This window comes from Otolemur garnettii, unplaced genomic scaffold (assembly GCF_000181295.1).
Source record: "Otolemur garnettii isolate 467f Iridium unplaced genomic scaffold, OtoGar3 scaffold00099, whole genome shotgun sequence".
Classification (NCBI taxonomy): domain Eukaryota; kingdom Metazoa; phylum Chordata; class Mammalia; order Primates; family Galagidae; genus Otolemur; species Otolemur garnettii.
Window position 1 is genome coordinate 1,133,478 of NW_003852494.1, and position 18,781 is coordinate 1,152,258.

General features: G+C 40.3%; 1 protein-coding gene across 1 annotated transcript in view; it reads right to left on the bottom strand.

Annotated features, from left to right (window-relative positions):
- Window positions 1-16,921, bottom strand: part of TCTN1 (tectonic family member 1) — a 32,769-nt gene extending 15,848 nt beyond the window's left edge. Inside the window, 6 exon segments of the mRNA XM_023516857.1 lie at window positions 1,095-1,204; window positions 2,862-2,949; window positions 6,056-6,207; window positions 7,434-7,564; window positions 11,685-11,805; window positions 16,729-16,921. Of these exon segments, the coding sequence (XP_023372625.1) occupies window positions 1,095-1,204; window positions 2,862-2,949; window positions 6,056-6,207; window positions 7,434-7,564; window positions 11,685-11,805; window positions 16,729-16,921 (795 nt within the window).
- Between the last annotated feature and the right edge of the window lie 1,860 nt (window positions 16,922-18,781).

The window sequence follows — 18,781 nt, forward strand, 5'->3', positions numbered from 1 at the left end:
AAATTGTATAAAATAAAGGTGGCTACTACTTTTATGGCAGATAGTAAAATTCTTTATTTTTTCCCAACTTATATAGCCGGTGCTGCAATATTCAAATTATTATTTCATTAACATATTGTAAAAAACAGACTAACTTTTCAAGTGAGATACATTTTTCTAAGTTATCTATTATATTCAAAATAGTAGTCATGAAAAAGCAGACTGTCAATTCTCTAGCTCATTTCTTGATAGATATGAAAACTGCTGTGGGGGAAAAGGTTGATTGTTTGCCTGCTCTTTGCAGCCTCACCTGCATGCCTGAGAGACCACTTCCAGGACTACTTTAGGACAACCATGAGAAGTCAAACCACCTGGAAAAATTCATGGGCCTAGATGGCTAACTTACAAGAGAGGGAAAGGGAAGGGAGAGAAGAAGGTTAAACTTGATTCTAAAAGCTGAAGCCCAGATGAATAATAACTCCATGGACCATACTACCTCCCATTCCCCACCAAAAAGGAAAGGGGTTTGACAATAAACATGTGGTTTTTAGTCATTGAAAAATGTCTGCTCTGTTGCAGCCTCATCTGTTAATTAAGCAGGCCAGCACCTCACTCCTTTATTCAGTTCAGGCTTTGGTCACTGCGAGAAGGGGTACCTTTACCACCCTGCCCTGTTCTTCTGTTTCTAGCCCTTTTCTAACTGCTATTTCATCTGCCAAAGAGTGGATTTTCTCTTCTGGACTATTTCTAGAGAGAGCTTTTTGATATTAAAATGATTATGTTTGTTAGACATATCATATTTATATGATTTCTAAAGTTCTTAATTATTTGTAAAGATTTTATTTTAATTCAGGAGACAGATATTATTGGTTACCTTTACAATGAACCAAAGTAGGAAAAAATGAACAAAAGCAAAAGATGAGCTAATTGTGTGAAAATAAAAATTTCTTAAAGGATTATTTCAATAATCACTGATACCAAAGTACTAGAGAAAAGAAATTTCAATTTGAGTGTTAGTCGTGTACTGAAATTATTCTATACTTGTCATATTTAAAAGGATACAAAGAACAGAAAACATATCTAACAAATTAGTTCCACTTCAAAATAATTCTTACCCTCAAAATTTCAGGGCTGCTATAATAAGCCATGCGAAGGGCTTCAATTTGGTCACACTCTTCTAAATTTATTTCTCTGGTGCACTTAACAGCCTGGTTCACTAGAAATGCTGGAAATCGTAACATACCCAAGGAAAAAAAATACAACAGATGAAAATTTTCAATTGCCCCTGGCAACTAAAAAAAAACATAACCTAGGTAAAACTACAAAATAAGTTACAACACAAATATGTAATGTGTTTAAATAGGGTCTGAAATTATTTTCAAATAGGTATGCAAAGTTCACAAGACTCAAAATTCAAAAGGCACAAAAAGAAAGTGAGCAATGTCTCCCTCCAACGCAGTGGTTCTCAACCTGTGGGTCGAGACCCACAGGAAGTGTATTAAAGGGTTGTGGCATTAGGAAGGTTGAGAACCACTGGTCTAACGCCTTTCTTCCCCCTGCCCAAGCTACCCTCCAGTCCCCTTCCTCAGAAACAATGAAAATGAAGTGTCTGGTATATCATTCTGGAAATGTTCTATGCAAATAAAACCAAGTGTATATGCCAAAAAAAAATGTATTGTTTCTTTCTCCTTTTGGAAACAAATACATAATATATACACTATCTGCTTTTTGTTTTTCTTCACTGAACATCTCAAAGATCAGCCTGTCTCAGTACATGAAGAGCTTCCTCCTCCTTTCTTAAGGATAATTAGTATTCTATTAGAAATGTTGCATAATTATTCCACTAGTTTCCTATTAATGGACACTTAAGTTGTCTCTGTCTTTGCTATTACCAACAATGCTGCAATGTATTATTTCACGTGAGCCAGAGTTTCTGTAGGATTAACTCCCAGAAGTAGAACAGCTGCGTGAACAGCACATTCATTTGGAATTTTGATACATATTGCTAAATTGCCCTTCACAGAGGTTATACCAGTCTATAGTCCCACCAGCTATGTAGGTGACTGCCTACTTCCCTACAGCCTCAACTTTTTTAAGCTTTGCCAATCTGACAGAGGAAAATGGTGTCTCAGTTTGGTTTTAATTTACGCTGTTCCTTGTGTGTGAGGTTAAGTGTCTTTTCAATGGAATATATTTTCCTGCCATGCATTACTTTGATAAGCTTTTTGATAGTGAGGCTCACCTAAGTGTGGGAGAGCCAGGCCTGCTGCCTTCCCTTCATATAAAACCCCATTCTGTGGGGTTTACAGGCTCCTAAGTGGAGCAGCAAGACCCACGGGAGGCCAGGTGGTAGAGGAAGCATAGGCTGCAGGCCAACTGTGTGGGTTCAGTTTTCATTCCACCACTGCCTGCCTAGGCCTGAGCAAGAAACTACATGCCACTCAGTTTCATCATCTAAAAAATAGAGATACTAACCTGACTGTAAAAGATCATTGTGAGGATTAAATGGAAAACACATGCAAGCACTTAACCCAATACCTAGCACACAGTAAGCACTTACTAAATATTAGCTGTTGATAAGGTTAAGAATTTTGCAACAATAGGAAGTGTTAAACAACATCTTTTTTTAGATAGAGAGTCCCCTACTATTCCAAGTGCTCAAGCAGCTACTGCATATGATAAGAAAGACTCTGGAACTGGGTAGGCAATGAAACTACATAAACTTGAGGTCTCTTTCAACTTGCAAATTCTGTTTCTAGTTATGAAACCTGTTTAATTATAACTACTACAAAACTACTATTAATACTACTACTAATAGTACTAAATAACTACTATTAATAATAGCAAACTGTTTACAGAAAAAAGAACAGCCAATCTCTTACCTGCAGGGTTATGGTCAGTGCACAGAGACGATGAGAGGGGCAAAGGAAATCTCAGAAATGAATCTGAAGTCTGCACAGGAGCCCCATACTGCAAATACAACCACCAATAATCATGATGGTGTTATTAAGGCATTCATTCAACACTTACTATGCACCTACTACGTGCCAAGCAGCACTGTAGGCATCAGTGACATAGTGATGAGCAAAAAACAGATGTGGTCCTTGTCAACATGGAACTTACATCAAGCTACCTCATCCTTTTCTAAAGGAGGTATGTTTCTGTGCATGCAATTTACTGTACTTGTACGCTTTTTAATTACAGAATTTCTCTGGAAGGGTATATAAGAAGTTGACATAAGGATTTCCCTCTATAGATAGGAACTGGGTGGCTAGACACAGGGGTGAGAGAATTATTTTCTAGTAGCATTCACTATTTGAAGAACACATAAAATATACATTGAATTATAAAAATCAATGTTTTATGACTAATTTTTATGAAAGAATGCCTTCTTTCCCCAATTCAAGTCCTATAAAATTCTTCCCCAATTTTCAAAATCCAAATTTGCGGCTACTGGGCATAGAGCTAATTTTCTTGAATTTGAAAGTTTATTCAAATTACAATGTCTTGGTCTCAAAGTATGGGAAAACAAGTCCTTTTGTTCACTGGAGCGATGAGTATAAATGACCACAATCTTTCTGGATGGCAATATCTTATCAGCATTTAAAATTTCCATTCATTTTGACCAAGCTAACCCATTTATAGAGACACATTCTATGGATTTAATCATACAAGTATTCAAAGATACATGTCTATGTAATAATGTTCATTGTAGATTTGTAATAGCAAAACTGGAAAAAAATGTCTGCTGAGAGTGCCTTGGCGCCTGTGGCTCAAGTGGCTAAGGCACCAGCCACATACACCTGAGCTGGCGGGTTCAAATCCAGCCTGGGCCCACCAAATAGCAATGATGGCTGCAACCAAAAAATAGCTGGGCATTGTGGCTGGCACCTGTAGTCCCAGCTACTTGGAAGGAGGAGTCAGAAGAATTGCTTGAGCCCAGGAGTTGAAGGTTGCTGTGAGCTGTGATGCTACAGCACTCTACCCAAGACAACAGCTTGAGGCTCTGTCTCAAAAAAAAAAAAAAAAAAAAATGTCTACTAAGAGTGGAAAAGCTCATACATAGCAAGGAATACTTCCTAAAATGTAGCTCTAACCCTAGTTCTGACAAGTTCCTGTGCTTAAGTCTGTCTTATCAGACAAATGGGAACAATGATGGGTCCCTCCCAGGGTATGTGAGTAACACCTGACATATAGAAAAATAATAAATGGTAATTTTTATAGTGACACAGCAAGATGCATAATATTTATCACTGAAAAAGATATTTTCTAGAATAATGTGGTTAACTATAAATCCTAATTCTATACAAATTTATATGTACATTTTAATAGATGTATTTAATAGTCAGGAAGAATACACACCATTCTTTTCACAATGATTTGCAGTATGAATCTTAATGGACACAAGAGGCCTTCAATTTTTACTTCTATACATTTATAATTTTAATCCTTAGAACTAATACATGTTGCTACCTGGGCAAGGTGGCGCATGCCTATAATCCTAGCACTCTGGGAGACTGAAGTGGATGGGATTGCCTGAGCTCAGGAGCTTCAGACTAGCCTGAGCAAGAGCGAGATCCGTCTCTACTAAAAATAGAAAAACTAGCTGAGCATTGTGGCACATGCCTCTAGTCCCAGCTACTCGGAGGCTGAGGCAAAAGGATCACTTGAGCCCAAAAGTTTGAGGTTGCTGTAATCTAGCACTCTACCCAAGGTGACAGAGTGAGACTCCATCTCAAAAAAAAGGTACATCTTTCTTTCATACTTTTTTTTTAAAAAGATGCTTCCAGGGTGGTCATGGTGGCTCATGCCTGTAATCCTAGCACTGTGGGAGGTCAAGGTGAAAGGATCAGTTGAGCCCAGAAGTTTGAGACTAGTCCAAGCAACATAGCAAGACTGTACTCTGTCTCTACAAAATATAGAAAAATTGGGTGGGTGTGGTGGAATGCACCTATTGTCCCAGCTATTTGACAGGCTGAGGCAAGAGGATTGCTTAAGCCCAAGAGTTCAAAAGCTGCAGTGAGCTATGATCATGCCACTGAACTCCAGACTGTGTAACAGAACAAGACCTAGCTCAAAAAAAGAAAAAAGAAAAGATGTTCCCCCAAAAGTTAAAGTATATTCAAAATTACACACATTTAAAGGTATACTAACGAATAGATACAGAACAGCAGCACACATCTTCCAAAGTCTATAAGCAATTTAAGGAGGGAAAAGCATGCAACCAATCTACTCCATGTTCCCTCCCTGCAGCATAACTCAAGCTTATTTCTCTGCATCTCTTAAGGCTGAGAAGAGCAAAGAATTCTGCAGAGAAAAATGCAAGCTTACCACAGAATAAACAACATTAAATTTTATATTCAAAATTCAAATATTCATTTTAATCTTCATGATCTTTGATTTGTGGGCATGAACATGCTCACTGCAACCTTAAACTCCTGGGCTCAAGTGATCCTCCTGCCAGAGGATCTGGGACTACAGGCACATACCACCTCACCAGGCTAATTTTTAAAAATTTTATATAGAGACAGAGTCCCTCTATATTACCCAGACTGGTCTTGAACTTTTGGCCTCAAGCAATCCTCCCACCTTGGCCTTCCAAAGGGCTAGGATTACAGGTGTGAGCTGCAAGTCCTGGCCAACATTAAATTTTTTAGTCTGTAGTATCAATTCTATGTCTCAGGGAAGCCAGTTTGGCTGGTAATATACCGAAAATTAACTTACAAGGACAGAATATGCATGTCAAGAAGAGCAGACTCAATCAAAATTCTTGGCTCATGGCTCGGCGCCTGTGGCTCAAGTGGCTAAGGCACCAGCCACATACACCTAAGGTGGCAGGTTCGAATCCCCAGCCCGGGCCCGCCAAACAACAATGATGGCTGCAACAAAAAAAAAGAAAAAAATGTCCGGGTGTTATGGCGGGGGCCTGTAGTCCCAGCTACTTGGGAGGCTGAGGCAGGAGACTCACTTGAGCCCAGGAGTTGGAGGTTGCTGTGAGCTGTGATGCCATGGCACTCTACCCAGGGGGATAGCTTGAGGCTCTGTCTAAAAAAAAAAAAAAAAATTCTTGGCTCACCTCATATTTAGCAGTATTTGGAGCATCCAATTTGGTTGTGAAGGAAACATCTGATTCAGTATTCAATGTAAAACCATCAGATGTTTTCATCAACTTGTCAAAACTGTTTTCATCAGGTACTTCTGGATTAATAAATGATAATGCAGATTTATCTGTTTTCAGAAAAAATATTTAAAATCAGCATAAAATATATAGTGTATATGACATAATATTTTGGAAACAGCTTTTGGTAGCATTAAGGCTGATATGGAAACAATAAAGTGTCTTTTTCCATATTCACTTCTTCCAGCACTTCTTGAAGCTTGTTAAATAAACAGGATCCCTACCTTCAGCTTGCCTCTCTAACAGTGGGGGAAGTAATAGTTTCTAGTGCCTGCAAGTGAATAGTACAACAGAAGCCAATAATAGTATAATCGAAGGACTGATGAGTCTGCTCCATCAATCTGTAAGGGGACGCTCTCTCCAGATGGCTATGGGAATGAAAGAAGCCTATTTCTACTCTCACACAGCCACCTTGAAAGCCCTGGAGAAAAATGTGCTGGGTACAAGAGAGAAAGGGGGGAAGAGAGCAGGCTAGTTTATACATTTGGCTCAGTTATGGCAGAGAATGTGACAGTTGCTAGCCAGTCTCACTTCTGATTACAAATTGGGCAGAGCATTCATGTAAATTTTCAATCATAAGGGAACAAAACCAAAACTTTTAAATATATTCTGAAAAGATGATGAAGTTTAATTAATAAAACCATAAAAGTATCACTAATATTTGGTATCTCGGTAACATTTTACACTCACGTTCTTTGGATGTAGACACTTACTTGAGTTTAATACTCATATAAAAATAAGATCCTGTTTTCATGCAAATATTCTTAGTAAAAATAAAAGAGAAAAAGGAAATAGAAACCACAGGTAATGTGCAAAGCAGAACTTGATTTTCTTTTTTTTTTTTTTTTAATTTTAACTACATTTCTCTTCTTTATCTCTTAGTGGGCATACTCATTATACAACCTGATTTTCAACCATTAAGCCTGGAGGAAAGAAAGTAAAAAAACAAAATGCATATGTAGAAAACAATTATAAATTCTATGTATGTCTACATATTACAAATACCTCTGAAATTGTAAACTCCTCTGAAATTAACTATAAAGGTTTTAAAAGACAACTACACAAGCACAATTACTTTTAAAGAAAATGTACACACCTACAGGTCTATAAAGTACCTTACAATTAATTAGCTACCTGTTGAAACGATCTCAGAAGATATACATTATACATAGAGACAAAATATTTGTTCAAAATCTAACTGAATGTTTTCCATAAAATAATTTTAAAACACAAATTTTCTAGATTTTCACAAAATATACCTATGTTGAATACTTACAGTTTGTAATATGAATGCAGAAAATAGATGGGTTGATCTGGTCGACAAGTTTAAATACCCTTTGAGGTGGATTTGCTGTAAAATTCATTGAATAGATGGCTGCTTTTTGACTACAAAACTGGTTATTGCTCCTGAAAATTACAAAAATAGTAACACAAACTCATAAGGCATAAGCATACAATCTTAGCAAGATTATTTTAAAATTGTCAGATGTTCATGCACTGTACCCTGTTAACAGCTACATGGAGGAGAGTTATGAAAGTATAATGCTAGAAATGAATCCATTTCTTTTTCTCAGTTTATTCGGTGTTAAAATGTTTGGCATTTGAGCCACGCACAGTGGCACATGCCTGCAGTCCCAGCTACTTGAGAGGCTAAGGATAAAAGGATCACTTGAGCCCAGGAGCTTGAGGCAACACAGTAAGACTCCTTCCTTATTGGAGGTCAGGAGTTTAAGACCAGCCTGAGCAAGACCAAGATCCTGTCTCTAAAAACTAGCCAGGCATTGTGGCAGGTGCCTGTAGTTCCAGCTACTCAGGAGGCTGAGGCAAGAGAATCGCTTGAGCCCAGGAGTAGGAGGTTGCTGTGAGCTATGACACTCAGGGCATTCTACCAAGGGCAACATAGTGAGACTCTGTCTCAAAAAAAAGCTATTTCCCATGTACTCTTGCCAAGATTGGATGTTATCATTCAGTTTTTATTGGGCCTTAAGGAATGCACAGGAATCAAACAAAGGGAATGGGAGGCCAGCTAATCCAAGTGCAAGAATAGGATTGGCCAAGGATGGGAATAAATAAATTGATGGTTTTTGGGAATCTCTGAATACCAACGTTGGGCTGGAGTAGAAGATTTGAGATGGAGGTTAGTAGGAAATAGGTTCTGAAAGAAGTTTGGAATGCATCCGAATTGAGGCTCAAGAGTCTGTAGGTAATGAGACCTTCTCAAGATTTTTCAGCAAGTAAACGATAAGAGGAAGTGTGAGCTTACACAGTGGAATGGAGTAGTGATAGGCAAACAGGAGAGCTATAGTGAGAGAAACTCAGAATGGGACCCCTTTTTCCCCTCCAGGCAGCCAGCTCCCTAATCCTGTGCAGTATATCAGTATCAGTAGCAGATATGGATATTTCTCTCCAGTTCTACCATCCTGTCTTTTTTTTTTTTTTTTTTTTTTTTGAGACAGAGCCTCAAGCTGTCCCCCTGGGCAGAGTGCCATGGCATTACAGCTCACAGCAACCTCCAACTCCTGGGCTCAAGCGAGTCTCCTGCCTCAGCCTCCCAAGTAGCTGGGACCACAGGCGCCCGCCACAACGCCCGGCTATTTTTTTGGTTGCAGCCATCATTGTTGTTTGGCGGTCCGGGCTGGGGATTCTAACCCGCCACCTTAGGTGTACGTGGCTGGCGCCTTAGAAGGTTGAGCTATAGGCGCCGAGCCCTACCATCCTGTCTTTTGAGGAGGGTAGGATAACCATTACTCCTCCTTTTCAATAGCTTCTTACTTGGTTCTCTCTATCAGGCTTGGTCTTTATGACACATCATTAACGCTGCTGCAGAATTCCCTAACACAGAAATCTGATCCTCTCACTACCCTGCCCATTGCAGACTGCAGGACATAGTCCAAAGCTCTAGCATGCACCCAACGCCCCTCCTCTCCACCCCTCGCACCCCACTCCTCTCACCCCTACTCTCTAGCCACACTGAGTTACCCACTCAGTTAAGCAACAGGGGTATGACAACAGGTCATACCTTTACTCTTCCCCACCAACCCCTGCCCCCAGGACTCTGCTCACATGTCTGTCCCAGACAGGAATGCCCTTCCCTGATTCCATGCTGGCCAAATTCCATTTATCCTTCAGGACCCAGTTCAGCTCAGCTCAGTTTATCTTTTCTGGAAAGGTTACCCTCATGAAGCTGTATGAGTTCTCCCAGTGCTTGGTGTAGAAAGTGTCATTCACTCATCGGTCTCCCTTACTCAACAGTAAGCTCTCTGAAGGCAGGAGTGTGTCTAACTCATCTTTATAACCCTGGTGCTGGCTTACAGGAGGTGCTCAAGAAAGGTGTGATCAGGAGTGAAAGACTGCTAAGACAAGAGAGAAGGCAAGGGAGAAGCAGGAGTTAGAAGCCTCCAGGTTTCTAGCCTGATTTCTGTTTGCAAAGCTGATGGTAAGGAAGTCAAAAGGGACACAGAAAATCATTTAGGGGTAAAGAGGAGAAATTCATTCATCCATTCAACTTGTTTTCTAATAAATGTCAACTATGTGTCAAGAGCAGTGCTAGGCTCTTTCATTCATGAAGCTTCCATTTAATAGAGAAAAGAAACATCAATTCAATAAGCTTACCGATGAATTTAAGATAGCAGGTAACAATTAGTTGCTAGCTTAACAAATGAAACAAACTGTTTATGAATTGGAACCTATATAACAAGAAAGCTCAATTAACTAAGATTATCACTTTTTTCTTTTTTTATTTTTTGAGACAGAGTCTCTGTCACCCTGGGTAGAGTACAGTGGTATCACTGTAGCTTACTGTAACCTCAACCTTGTGGGTTCACGGGATCCTTTCACCGCAACCTCCCACATAGCTAGGACTACAAGCATGTACCACAATGCCCAGCTAATTTTTCTTTCTTTCTTTTTTTTTTTTTTTTTTTGGAGATAGAGTCTCACTTTGTCACCCTCAGTAGAGTGTCATGGCATCATAGCTTACAGCAACCTCAAACTCCTGGGCTTATGTGATTCTCTTGCCTCAGCCTCCCAAGTAGCTGGGACTACAGGCACCCACCACAATGCCTGGTTATATTTTTAGGAATGGGGTCTTGCTCTTGCTCAGGCTGGTCTTGAACCTGTGAGCTCAGGCAATCCACCTGTCTCAGCCTCCCAAGTGCTGGGATTATAGGCATAAGCCACTGTGCCTGGTTAATTTTCCTATTTTTAGTAGAGACGAGGTCTCACTCTTGCTCAGGCTGTGAAGTATGACTTTAGATTTGGTTATTTCTATACTTCATATTTAGGAAAAATGTCAATCAAGAAAACTCAAAAACTTAACTCAAAAATATGAAGTCCTTTCCTGAGGGTACTACGGATTCAGCCCTAACTTCTAAATTCAGGGTTTGCAAACCTCACCTGATTTTGTAAATAAAATTTTATTGGAACATATAGCCAAGCTCACTCACTTACATATTCTATGGTTACTTTTGCTGAACAATGGTACAGCTGAGAAGTTAAACAGAACCTATATGGCCTATGGAACTTAAAATGTTTACTATCTGACTCTATACAGAAAAAGTTTGCTGACCCTGATCCTAAATAAGCTATATCTAAAATTACTGCATTGGCTAATAAAAAACAAATAACATTCTAAAAAATAGTCTCAGGCCGAAGGAAAAACCTAATTCTTAGGCTTCTGGACTTATTAAGGCAAGAAAGCAGAATAATTTTCAACAAAGACTGAATCATGCTATAGTCTAAGTAACAATAAAATTAAACTAACTAGAGCTTCCATTCTCCAAGTGTTTTCATAACATTAGAAACAGATTCAATTCCTCATCGCTCAGTAAAATAGTTTCTCAAGGGGGAAACCCATTTACTTCCAAAAAGGATTCAACCTATCAAGTAGTCAGTTGCTAAAACTTGCTATAAGGCTAAATTTAAATTAGCTATCTCTGAATATTCAGATTGGGACCATTCTGAATAAAATGAATCTTTTCTGTGCTGCCAATTTTTTCTAAAAGTTTTAGAAATCTGAATTATGAGACTAGATCACTCTAAATATGATCTAAAGAACATACTACAATGTGAATATGAAAATTCCTGGTAGAATTTCGTATCAGGAAAATACAAAGCCTTCCTGTCTCTTTAATTTTTTGTTATAAGTATTCTGTCCACAACAAAAGCTGCAAAATTAAACTGGACTTTTCACCTTATGCTACACCTGAGATGAATTCACTGATACAAAAAATGTTATCTGTTTCACTCAAACCGAAATGTAATTCAGTCTCCAAACACTGACAGATTTCATTATACTATTTAGAAGAAACACATTCTTTCTTCTTGTTTGCCTGCATTATCATCTGGCTGGATACAAACATGGGATAACTACACATTTACATATTGGTTTGGAATGGATGGCCTCTGAATCATGCAAAATACAGGAAATCATGTTTGGATTTTTCAGTCTAGAGGGCTTTCATTTTCTGTTCCCAAATTTGATTATTCTGGTCAAATTTTATCAAAATTGCATGTGTCATAAACTTACATGACAACTGGAACTGAGCAGGTAGAAAAGACACTGAAATCCACAGAGCTGCAGTCAGGATCACAACAGCAGTTGATGTCACACTGTCCTGGGGACAAGTCACAGACACACAGAGCAGCAACTACAGAAATAAAAATGGTAGGATCCAGAGTATCACAATCAGCAGGTGGTGACTGCCCCCTGTCACTGTAACACACCACAGATCTCTTACAGAAGGTCCATTTTATTTTTCCTATCGCACTTGGGGAGAAATCTGTGAAGTGGAAATGAGTCAGTCTGAGTATTCTACAGAGATTTCCTCAAAATGGTTAATCATCTGACCTACTGTGTTTCCCTGAAAATAAGACACTGTCCTATATTTCTTTTTTCTCAAGAAGACACACTAGGGCTGATTTTCAGAGGATGTCTTCCTCTCTATGTGGAAATGCAGGGCGTGGCTATGCGGATGTATAGCCACAAGCATCACATCTGCATAGCCATGCCCACCACTAGGTCTTATTATTGGGGTAGGGCTTATATTTAACAAATGCATAGAAATCCTGCTAAGGCTTATTTTTTGGGTAGGTCTTATTTTGGGGGAAACACAGTACTTGGAAAGCTCTGTTTGTGCTCTATCTACAAAGACTCTGATTTGGTGAGATGACAATGAAATCCAGAAATCTGTAGTTTTCAGAAACTTTCCAGGTGATGATAATAATTAAGAACCAGCATATTGGCTTGTGCCTATAGCTCAAGCAGCTAAGGCACCAGCCACATACACCAGAGCTGGCAGGTTTGAATCCAGCCTGGGCCTGCCAAACAACAATGATAACTACAACGAAAAAATAGCTGGGTGTTTTGGCGGGTGCCTGTAGTCCCAGCTGAACAAGAGAATTGGGTTGCTGTGAGCTGTGATGCCATGGCACTCTACCCAGGGCAACAGCTTGAGGCTCTGTCTCAAAGAAAGAAAGAAAGAAAAGAACCAGCATACCTAAACCATAAGAACCTGCCTGACCATAAGAACCACTGGTTTAAAATTACAAATTCCCCAAATAGCTGTGCATTGTGGCAGGTGCCTGTAGTCCCGGCCTACTCAAGAGGCTGAGGCAAGAGAATCACCTGAGCCAAAGAGTTTGAGGTGAGCTATGACACCAGGGCACTCTAGCGAGGCCAACAAAGTGAGACTCTGTCATAAATAAATAAATAAATAAATAAAATTACAAATTCCCAAGTCCGCCACCAGAGACTGATTCAGAGGCAGGGCACATTTAATGCCTCCAGAAAAGAGTGTTTTCAATCTTGTCCCTCTCCTCATATATAGCCTGCAGTTTTGAAGCTGAACTCATATTCACAACCTTTTGGTTAGGAATCAAATTGGCTCAGGTGCTTAGACTATCTTTGGTAATTTAGACAATAAAGCCTGGGGGAGAAGTAGGAATCTCCCCACTTAGCAACTTTTAAATTATTAATGATAAAAATTATCTGGATTTTTAATTCCATATTTTATTCTATCAAACAGATTAAAACCTTTTAAAGAAAGAGGAGCCACCATGAGGTGGCTCATGACTATAATCCTTGCACTCTGGGAGGCCAAGGCAGGTGGATTGCCTGAGTTCAAGACCAACCTGAGCAAGTGACCCTGTCTCTACTAAAAATAGTAAAATTAGCTGGGCATTGTGGCAGGCACTTGTGGCAGCTATGACACCAGGGCATTCTAACGAGGGCAACAAAGTGAGACTATGTCATAAATAAATAAATAAAATAACAAATTCCCAAGTCCTCCACTAGAGACTGATTCAGAGGCAGGGCACATTTAATGCCTCCAGGAAAGAGTGTTTTCAATCTTTCAGCTACTTGGGAGGCTAAGGCAGGAGGATTGCTCAAGACTAAGAGTTTGAGGTTGCTGTGAGCAATGATGAGGCCATAGCACTCTACCCAGGGCAAGCCAGGGAGAGAGGCAGAGAAGGGGAGAGGGAGTGAGGAAGTGAGGGAGAGAGAAAGGGAAGGAAGAAAGGAAGAAGGAAGGAGGAAAGAAATAGGAGACCATAGATAGGAATAATAAACACTGAATTCATGGTAGTGGTTATCGTTGGAGGGAATGAATAAGATCAGGGTTTCAATCTTATCTGTAATGTCGTCTTTTCAAAAAAGATTTTGACAAATGCTGACAGATCTATACAACACTCTTATTTGTATATATGTATTATTTCACAATATAAATGAGTGTTAGAAAAATATTGCCCATAATAGGTATAACATACTCTGAAAAAAAGGGTGTGAGGAGAAGGGGGGAGGTTTGGTCAATAAGTATGCAAAATTTTCTCAGCCTAAGACACAAAAATTTCTCTCAAGTTTACTGTGCTCTACAGCCAAGGACTCCTCTATGTACTTAATAAAATAATGATGCAACTAATACATGCTAATGTAAAAACTAAAAAGTGTTTTAGGCTCCCTGTCTTACGTGTTTAAAATTACAATCTGACTTTGTTTTCAAAACTTAAAACCCTTGAGGGTAGCTATAAGACTACTAAGGACAAAGCAATAATGTTTAATAACTCCAGTTAGGGAAAAAATGGTCTCCACCCAGAATGTAAGTGCACTTAATCATTCAACAAGTATCTGCCAAGTCCTCACCAAGTCTAAGTAGCACTCAGCTGCTCTTATAGGCCTCTTATCATTTGCATGACTGGCTCATAGAACAGGGTACTGATGAACACAGCTCAGATTCAAGATGAATGGTTATCACTCTCCCACTAAGACTGCCTGTAAGCCATTCTGTAAATTTCCATATAGTTCTCCACTTTGAGTCAGCCTCTTGCTCCAACACTTACCAGCCATGTGACCTAGAATTAGGCAAATAATTCAGCTACCTGGGAAATGGGGATAACAATATGTACATCGAAGGGTTATTGTGGAGATTAAATGAGATACATCACAGGTGACATGGTTAGCACAGTACCTGTCACAGTAAACAGTTAATAAATGAGCTAATAGTAGTGATATGGCTAAAGAGGGGTACTTTAAAAACATGGAGACAAGTCGGGCACAGTGGCTAATGCCTGTAATCCTAGCTCTTTAGGAGGCTGAAGCAAGAGGATTGCTTGAGGTCAGGAGTTTGAGACCAGTATCTCCACTATATATATATATATATATATTTTTAATTGCTAGTCATGGTGATGAGCACCTGTAGTCCCAATTATTCAGGATGCTAAGGCAGAAGGATCACTTGAACCCAGGAAATAAAGACTACAGTAAGCTATGATAATACCACTATGCTTTAGCCTGGGCAACAGAGCAAGACTGTATAAAAAAATACACGTGTGTGTATATATAAATAAATAAATAAGCAAGAAGCAAGCCTGGAGTGGTAGTGCCCACCTGTAGTCCTAGCTACTTGGAAAGCTGAGACAGGAGGATCACCTGAGCCCAAGAGCTGGAGGTTGCAATGAGTTGTGATAGTGCCACTGCACTACAGCTTGGGGAACAGAGCAAAACCCTGTCCCAAACAAACAAATAAAAAGATTAAGACAAGTACATGTAAAAATTCATCCCTTATCCTCAAAAAAACAGCCCTGACCACATGCCCTAATAATGATGGTTCAAGCATAGCTTCATTAACGGATGGAATAGAATATTTAGGTAGATAAAAGATAACACATCCAAAAACCTTATAGAGTTTCAGGCATTGAATACTTGGCTATATTTTGTCCCAATCTATCACTGATTTAACTTTCCCACTAATTCATCAAATCAATAGTTTAAATGTAAAACAGTTTCATTTCTATAAGATAGCAAATATTCTTATCTATACTTTTTTTTTAAAGACAGAGTCTCTCTGTCACCCTGGGTAATGTTGTAGCATCATCATAGCTCACAGCAATCTCACACACTCCTGGGCTCAAGAGATCCTCTTGCCTCAGCCTCCCGAGTAGCTGGTACTAAACCTGTCACCATACCTGCATAGTTTTTCCATCTTTAGTAAAGACTGGGTCTCCCTCTTCCTCAGTCTGGTCTCAAACTCCTGAGCTCAAGCAATTCACCTGCCTCAACCTCCCAGAGTGCTAGGATTACAGGTGTGAGTCGTCTCCAGCATATTTCTCTGTACTTTTTAATATGAACTACTCATAATTTATGAAGAAGGACTTTTGGAAAATAAACGTTCAGTACCTGAAGTTAAGTGCTAGAGTTCAGGATGTCAGCAAATGATGACTTTTTTATTTATTAATCGTGAGCCTTTACTTAAGAAAAAAAAACCATTCTTTCTCTTAAGAAGAGATTTAAGGAAAAAAAACCTATTGGGGTTACTCTCAATCCACACAGAGGATTTAAAACAATTTTTTCTTGAGATCACAAACCCTTTTGATAATCTATTGACTGCTATGACTTCTCACTCCAGACGATTTTGCACTCAAATCTCAGGGGTTCACAGCCATTGCTGAAGTCATCCATGTGAAATCAAATTATATAATATTCACTAAATGTTTAATTCCAGGATAAGAAGAAAACTTTCTGAGAAGTATGTTAATTATCCCTAATATGAATTCTGAGAAGTGAGCATAAACCCCTGACAACATACCTCCCACCTCCATCCAACTCAATACTGGAGGAACCCTGGATTTTCATAACTCAAGTCAAGGGACAAGAGCCTTGACCTAGTCACATTTAGTAAGCTATACCTTTGGCATCTTTTTAATATAAGTGAAAAGTTCAATGCAGCCTATGTATTCATTTCCCCCCTACTGTCTAGAAACTTTCAATTTAGTTTTATCTTCGGCTGCAAGGACTCTTTATTACGTTTAGCATTAATGGTGTCCAGGACCACTTCAAGTACTTTCAAAGATTTGATACTGTCCCCCGTACGCTCTCTGAGCCCTGGTTTCATCTCTATGACAGGGATAGTATCTATCTCTCAGAGTTATTGTTAAGAGATTAACGTCTACAGAACACTCATCAATGTCTACACACATTGTCTACAGCCTTAGTTGTCACTGTTATATCCTCACTTGGGCTACCCCCTCCAGGTTGGATTACTGTGGATCCCCAGCAGTTGACACTTGGTACCCACCGTCCGTGACCGGGGTGGGCCTGGGAGATACTGGGGGTCTAGCCGACGGAGAGGGTCCGAGAGTGGCTGAGGCTGCCTCCGTGGACTTGGGGCGCTCTGTCGTCACCGCCGGGGTGGCCCAGGTCTGGGCGCTCACGGAGGCGCAGCAGCCAGAGAACACCAGCAGGAGTGGCGGGAGGCCTCGCGGCCCCATGGCCTAGAGGATCCCACGCCACCAGCCCTAGAGCTAGTACGTTGCCCGGCAACCCCGACAGCCCGGCGCTAGGCATCACGGGAAGTGGCCAGCGAGCCCGCTCAAGGCCTTGGAGGAGGGCGGGGCGGGGGCGGGGCATTAGCAAGGCGGGAGAAAGACCCGGACGAGGCTGGCAAAGAGGGGGGCGTGTCCATCCGGCTTTGCGCGGTTCCCAGCCGGTCTGCGGAGCTTGTTAGAAAATGCGGGTTTCCCTCCTGTGAACCACCTTTGGGGAACAGAAGATAAGAATGAAAATATTAAAAAATGCAGGTTTCCGGGCGCCACCTCAGGAGACCTCCTGAGTCAGTAAGTTGAGGCAGGGCCCAGGAATCAGTGTTTTCAACAAATGTCTTCAGGAAAGCCGGTGGTTGGACGGGAATTTGGGAACCGCTATCCTGACGCGACTGACTGTAGGTGTTTTGATGTGGGGATCACTCACGTCACCATCCCTGAATTCTATCCCAGATCCTGTTGATAAGGGCTTCACATTTTTTGTTTTAGATGTTTCTCACGAGGTCGCCAGATCACTTCTGTCCACCGTGTTAGAAGGACGCAAATGAACACTTTTTCCAGGCAAAAGAAAAGCTGACAAAAATTAAGTGGAATAATTTATCCTCTTTATAAAATTTAAGGTTAAGATAAGGGTGCATACGATTAGGTTACATAAATTGCTTTTGTGATGAAAATCCGCGCTGTAGTTGGCCCCCAGGAAGTGTGCCACTTACCCTTGCAATATGCCTGTTGGGTGGGAATTTATCCAACTCCTTCCCCCCTGTTAATTTACTTTTTCTTTCAGGTGAATATGTAGTTATTAATCCCTAGTTTCAAACTGGTACTGAATATGTGGGATGCCTATTTTTCCATTCTTGTGATTCTTCACTTAGGAGAATATTCTCCAAATCTGTCCAGGTTGTTACAAAAGATGTAAAATCTCCATCTTTTTTATGGCTGAATAGCATTCCATTTTATAAGACTTAAAGGAAAAAACAAAGCAAATTTACTATAACACTACAAAATGACCTGGAGAACACAAGATTTGGGAAAGCCCCTCTATTCTAAACTGGCTTAGGACATACACAAGCTCAGAGATATTGGCTACACTTTTGACACTTAATCTTCAGAAATAAATGTCAAAATATTTAAACATATCACAGTATTTATTCAAGAAATGCAAATGACAATTCAGAAGAATTCCAGGCAGTATATATGCCTTGTTTATTAAATTTATATTGCAAACCTAGGTCATCAAAGTGACATCTTTAGCACCTTCCTGTGGCATTCCAGAGACAGTATTGCTTAGGTTGGTCTCTAACACCTGAGCTCAGGCAACCACCCACCTCGGCCTTCCAGAGAGGACTCCTTTTTTTTTTTTTTTGCTGTTTTTGGGTGGGGCTGGGTTTGAACCCGTCACCTCCGGCATATAGGGCCGGTGCTTTACTCCTCTGAGCCACAGGTGCCGCCCGAGAGGACCACTTTTAATAACTGATGGAATGTTTCTCTTTTTTAATAAAACCAAACCTCAACTGTAGTCCCAGGTACTTAGAGGGCTGAGGCAAGAGGACTGCTTGAACCCAGGAGTTTGATGTTGCAGCGAGCTATGATGATGCCACTGCACTCTAGCCCTGGCAACAAAGTGAGACCTTTCTCAAAAAACAAACAGGCTCAGCACCTATGGCTCAAGTGGCTAAGGGGCCAGCCACATATACCTAAGGTGGCGGGTTCGAATCCAGCCAGGGCCCGCCAAACAACAATGATGGCTGCAACCAAAAAATAGCCAGGCATTGTGGCGGGCACCTGTGGTCCCAGCTACTTGGGAGATGG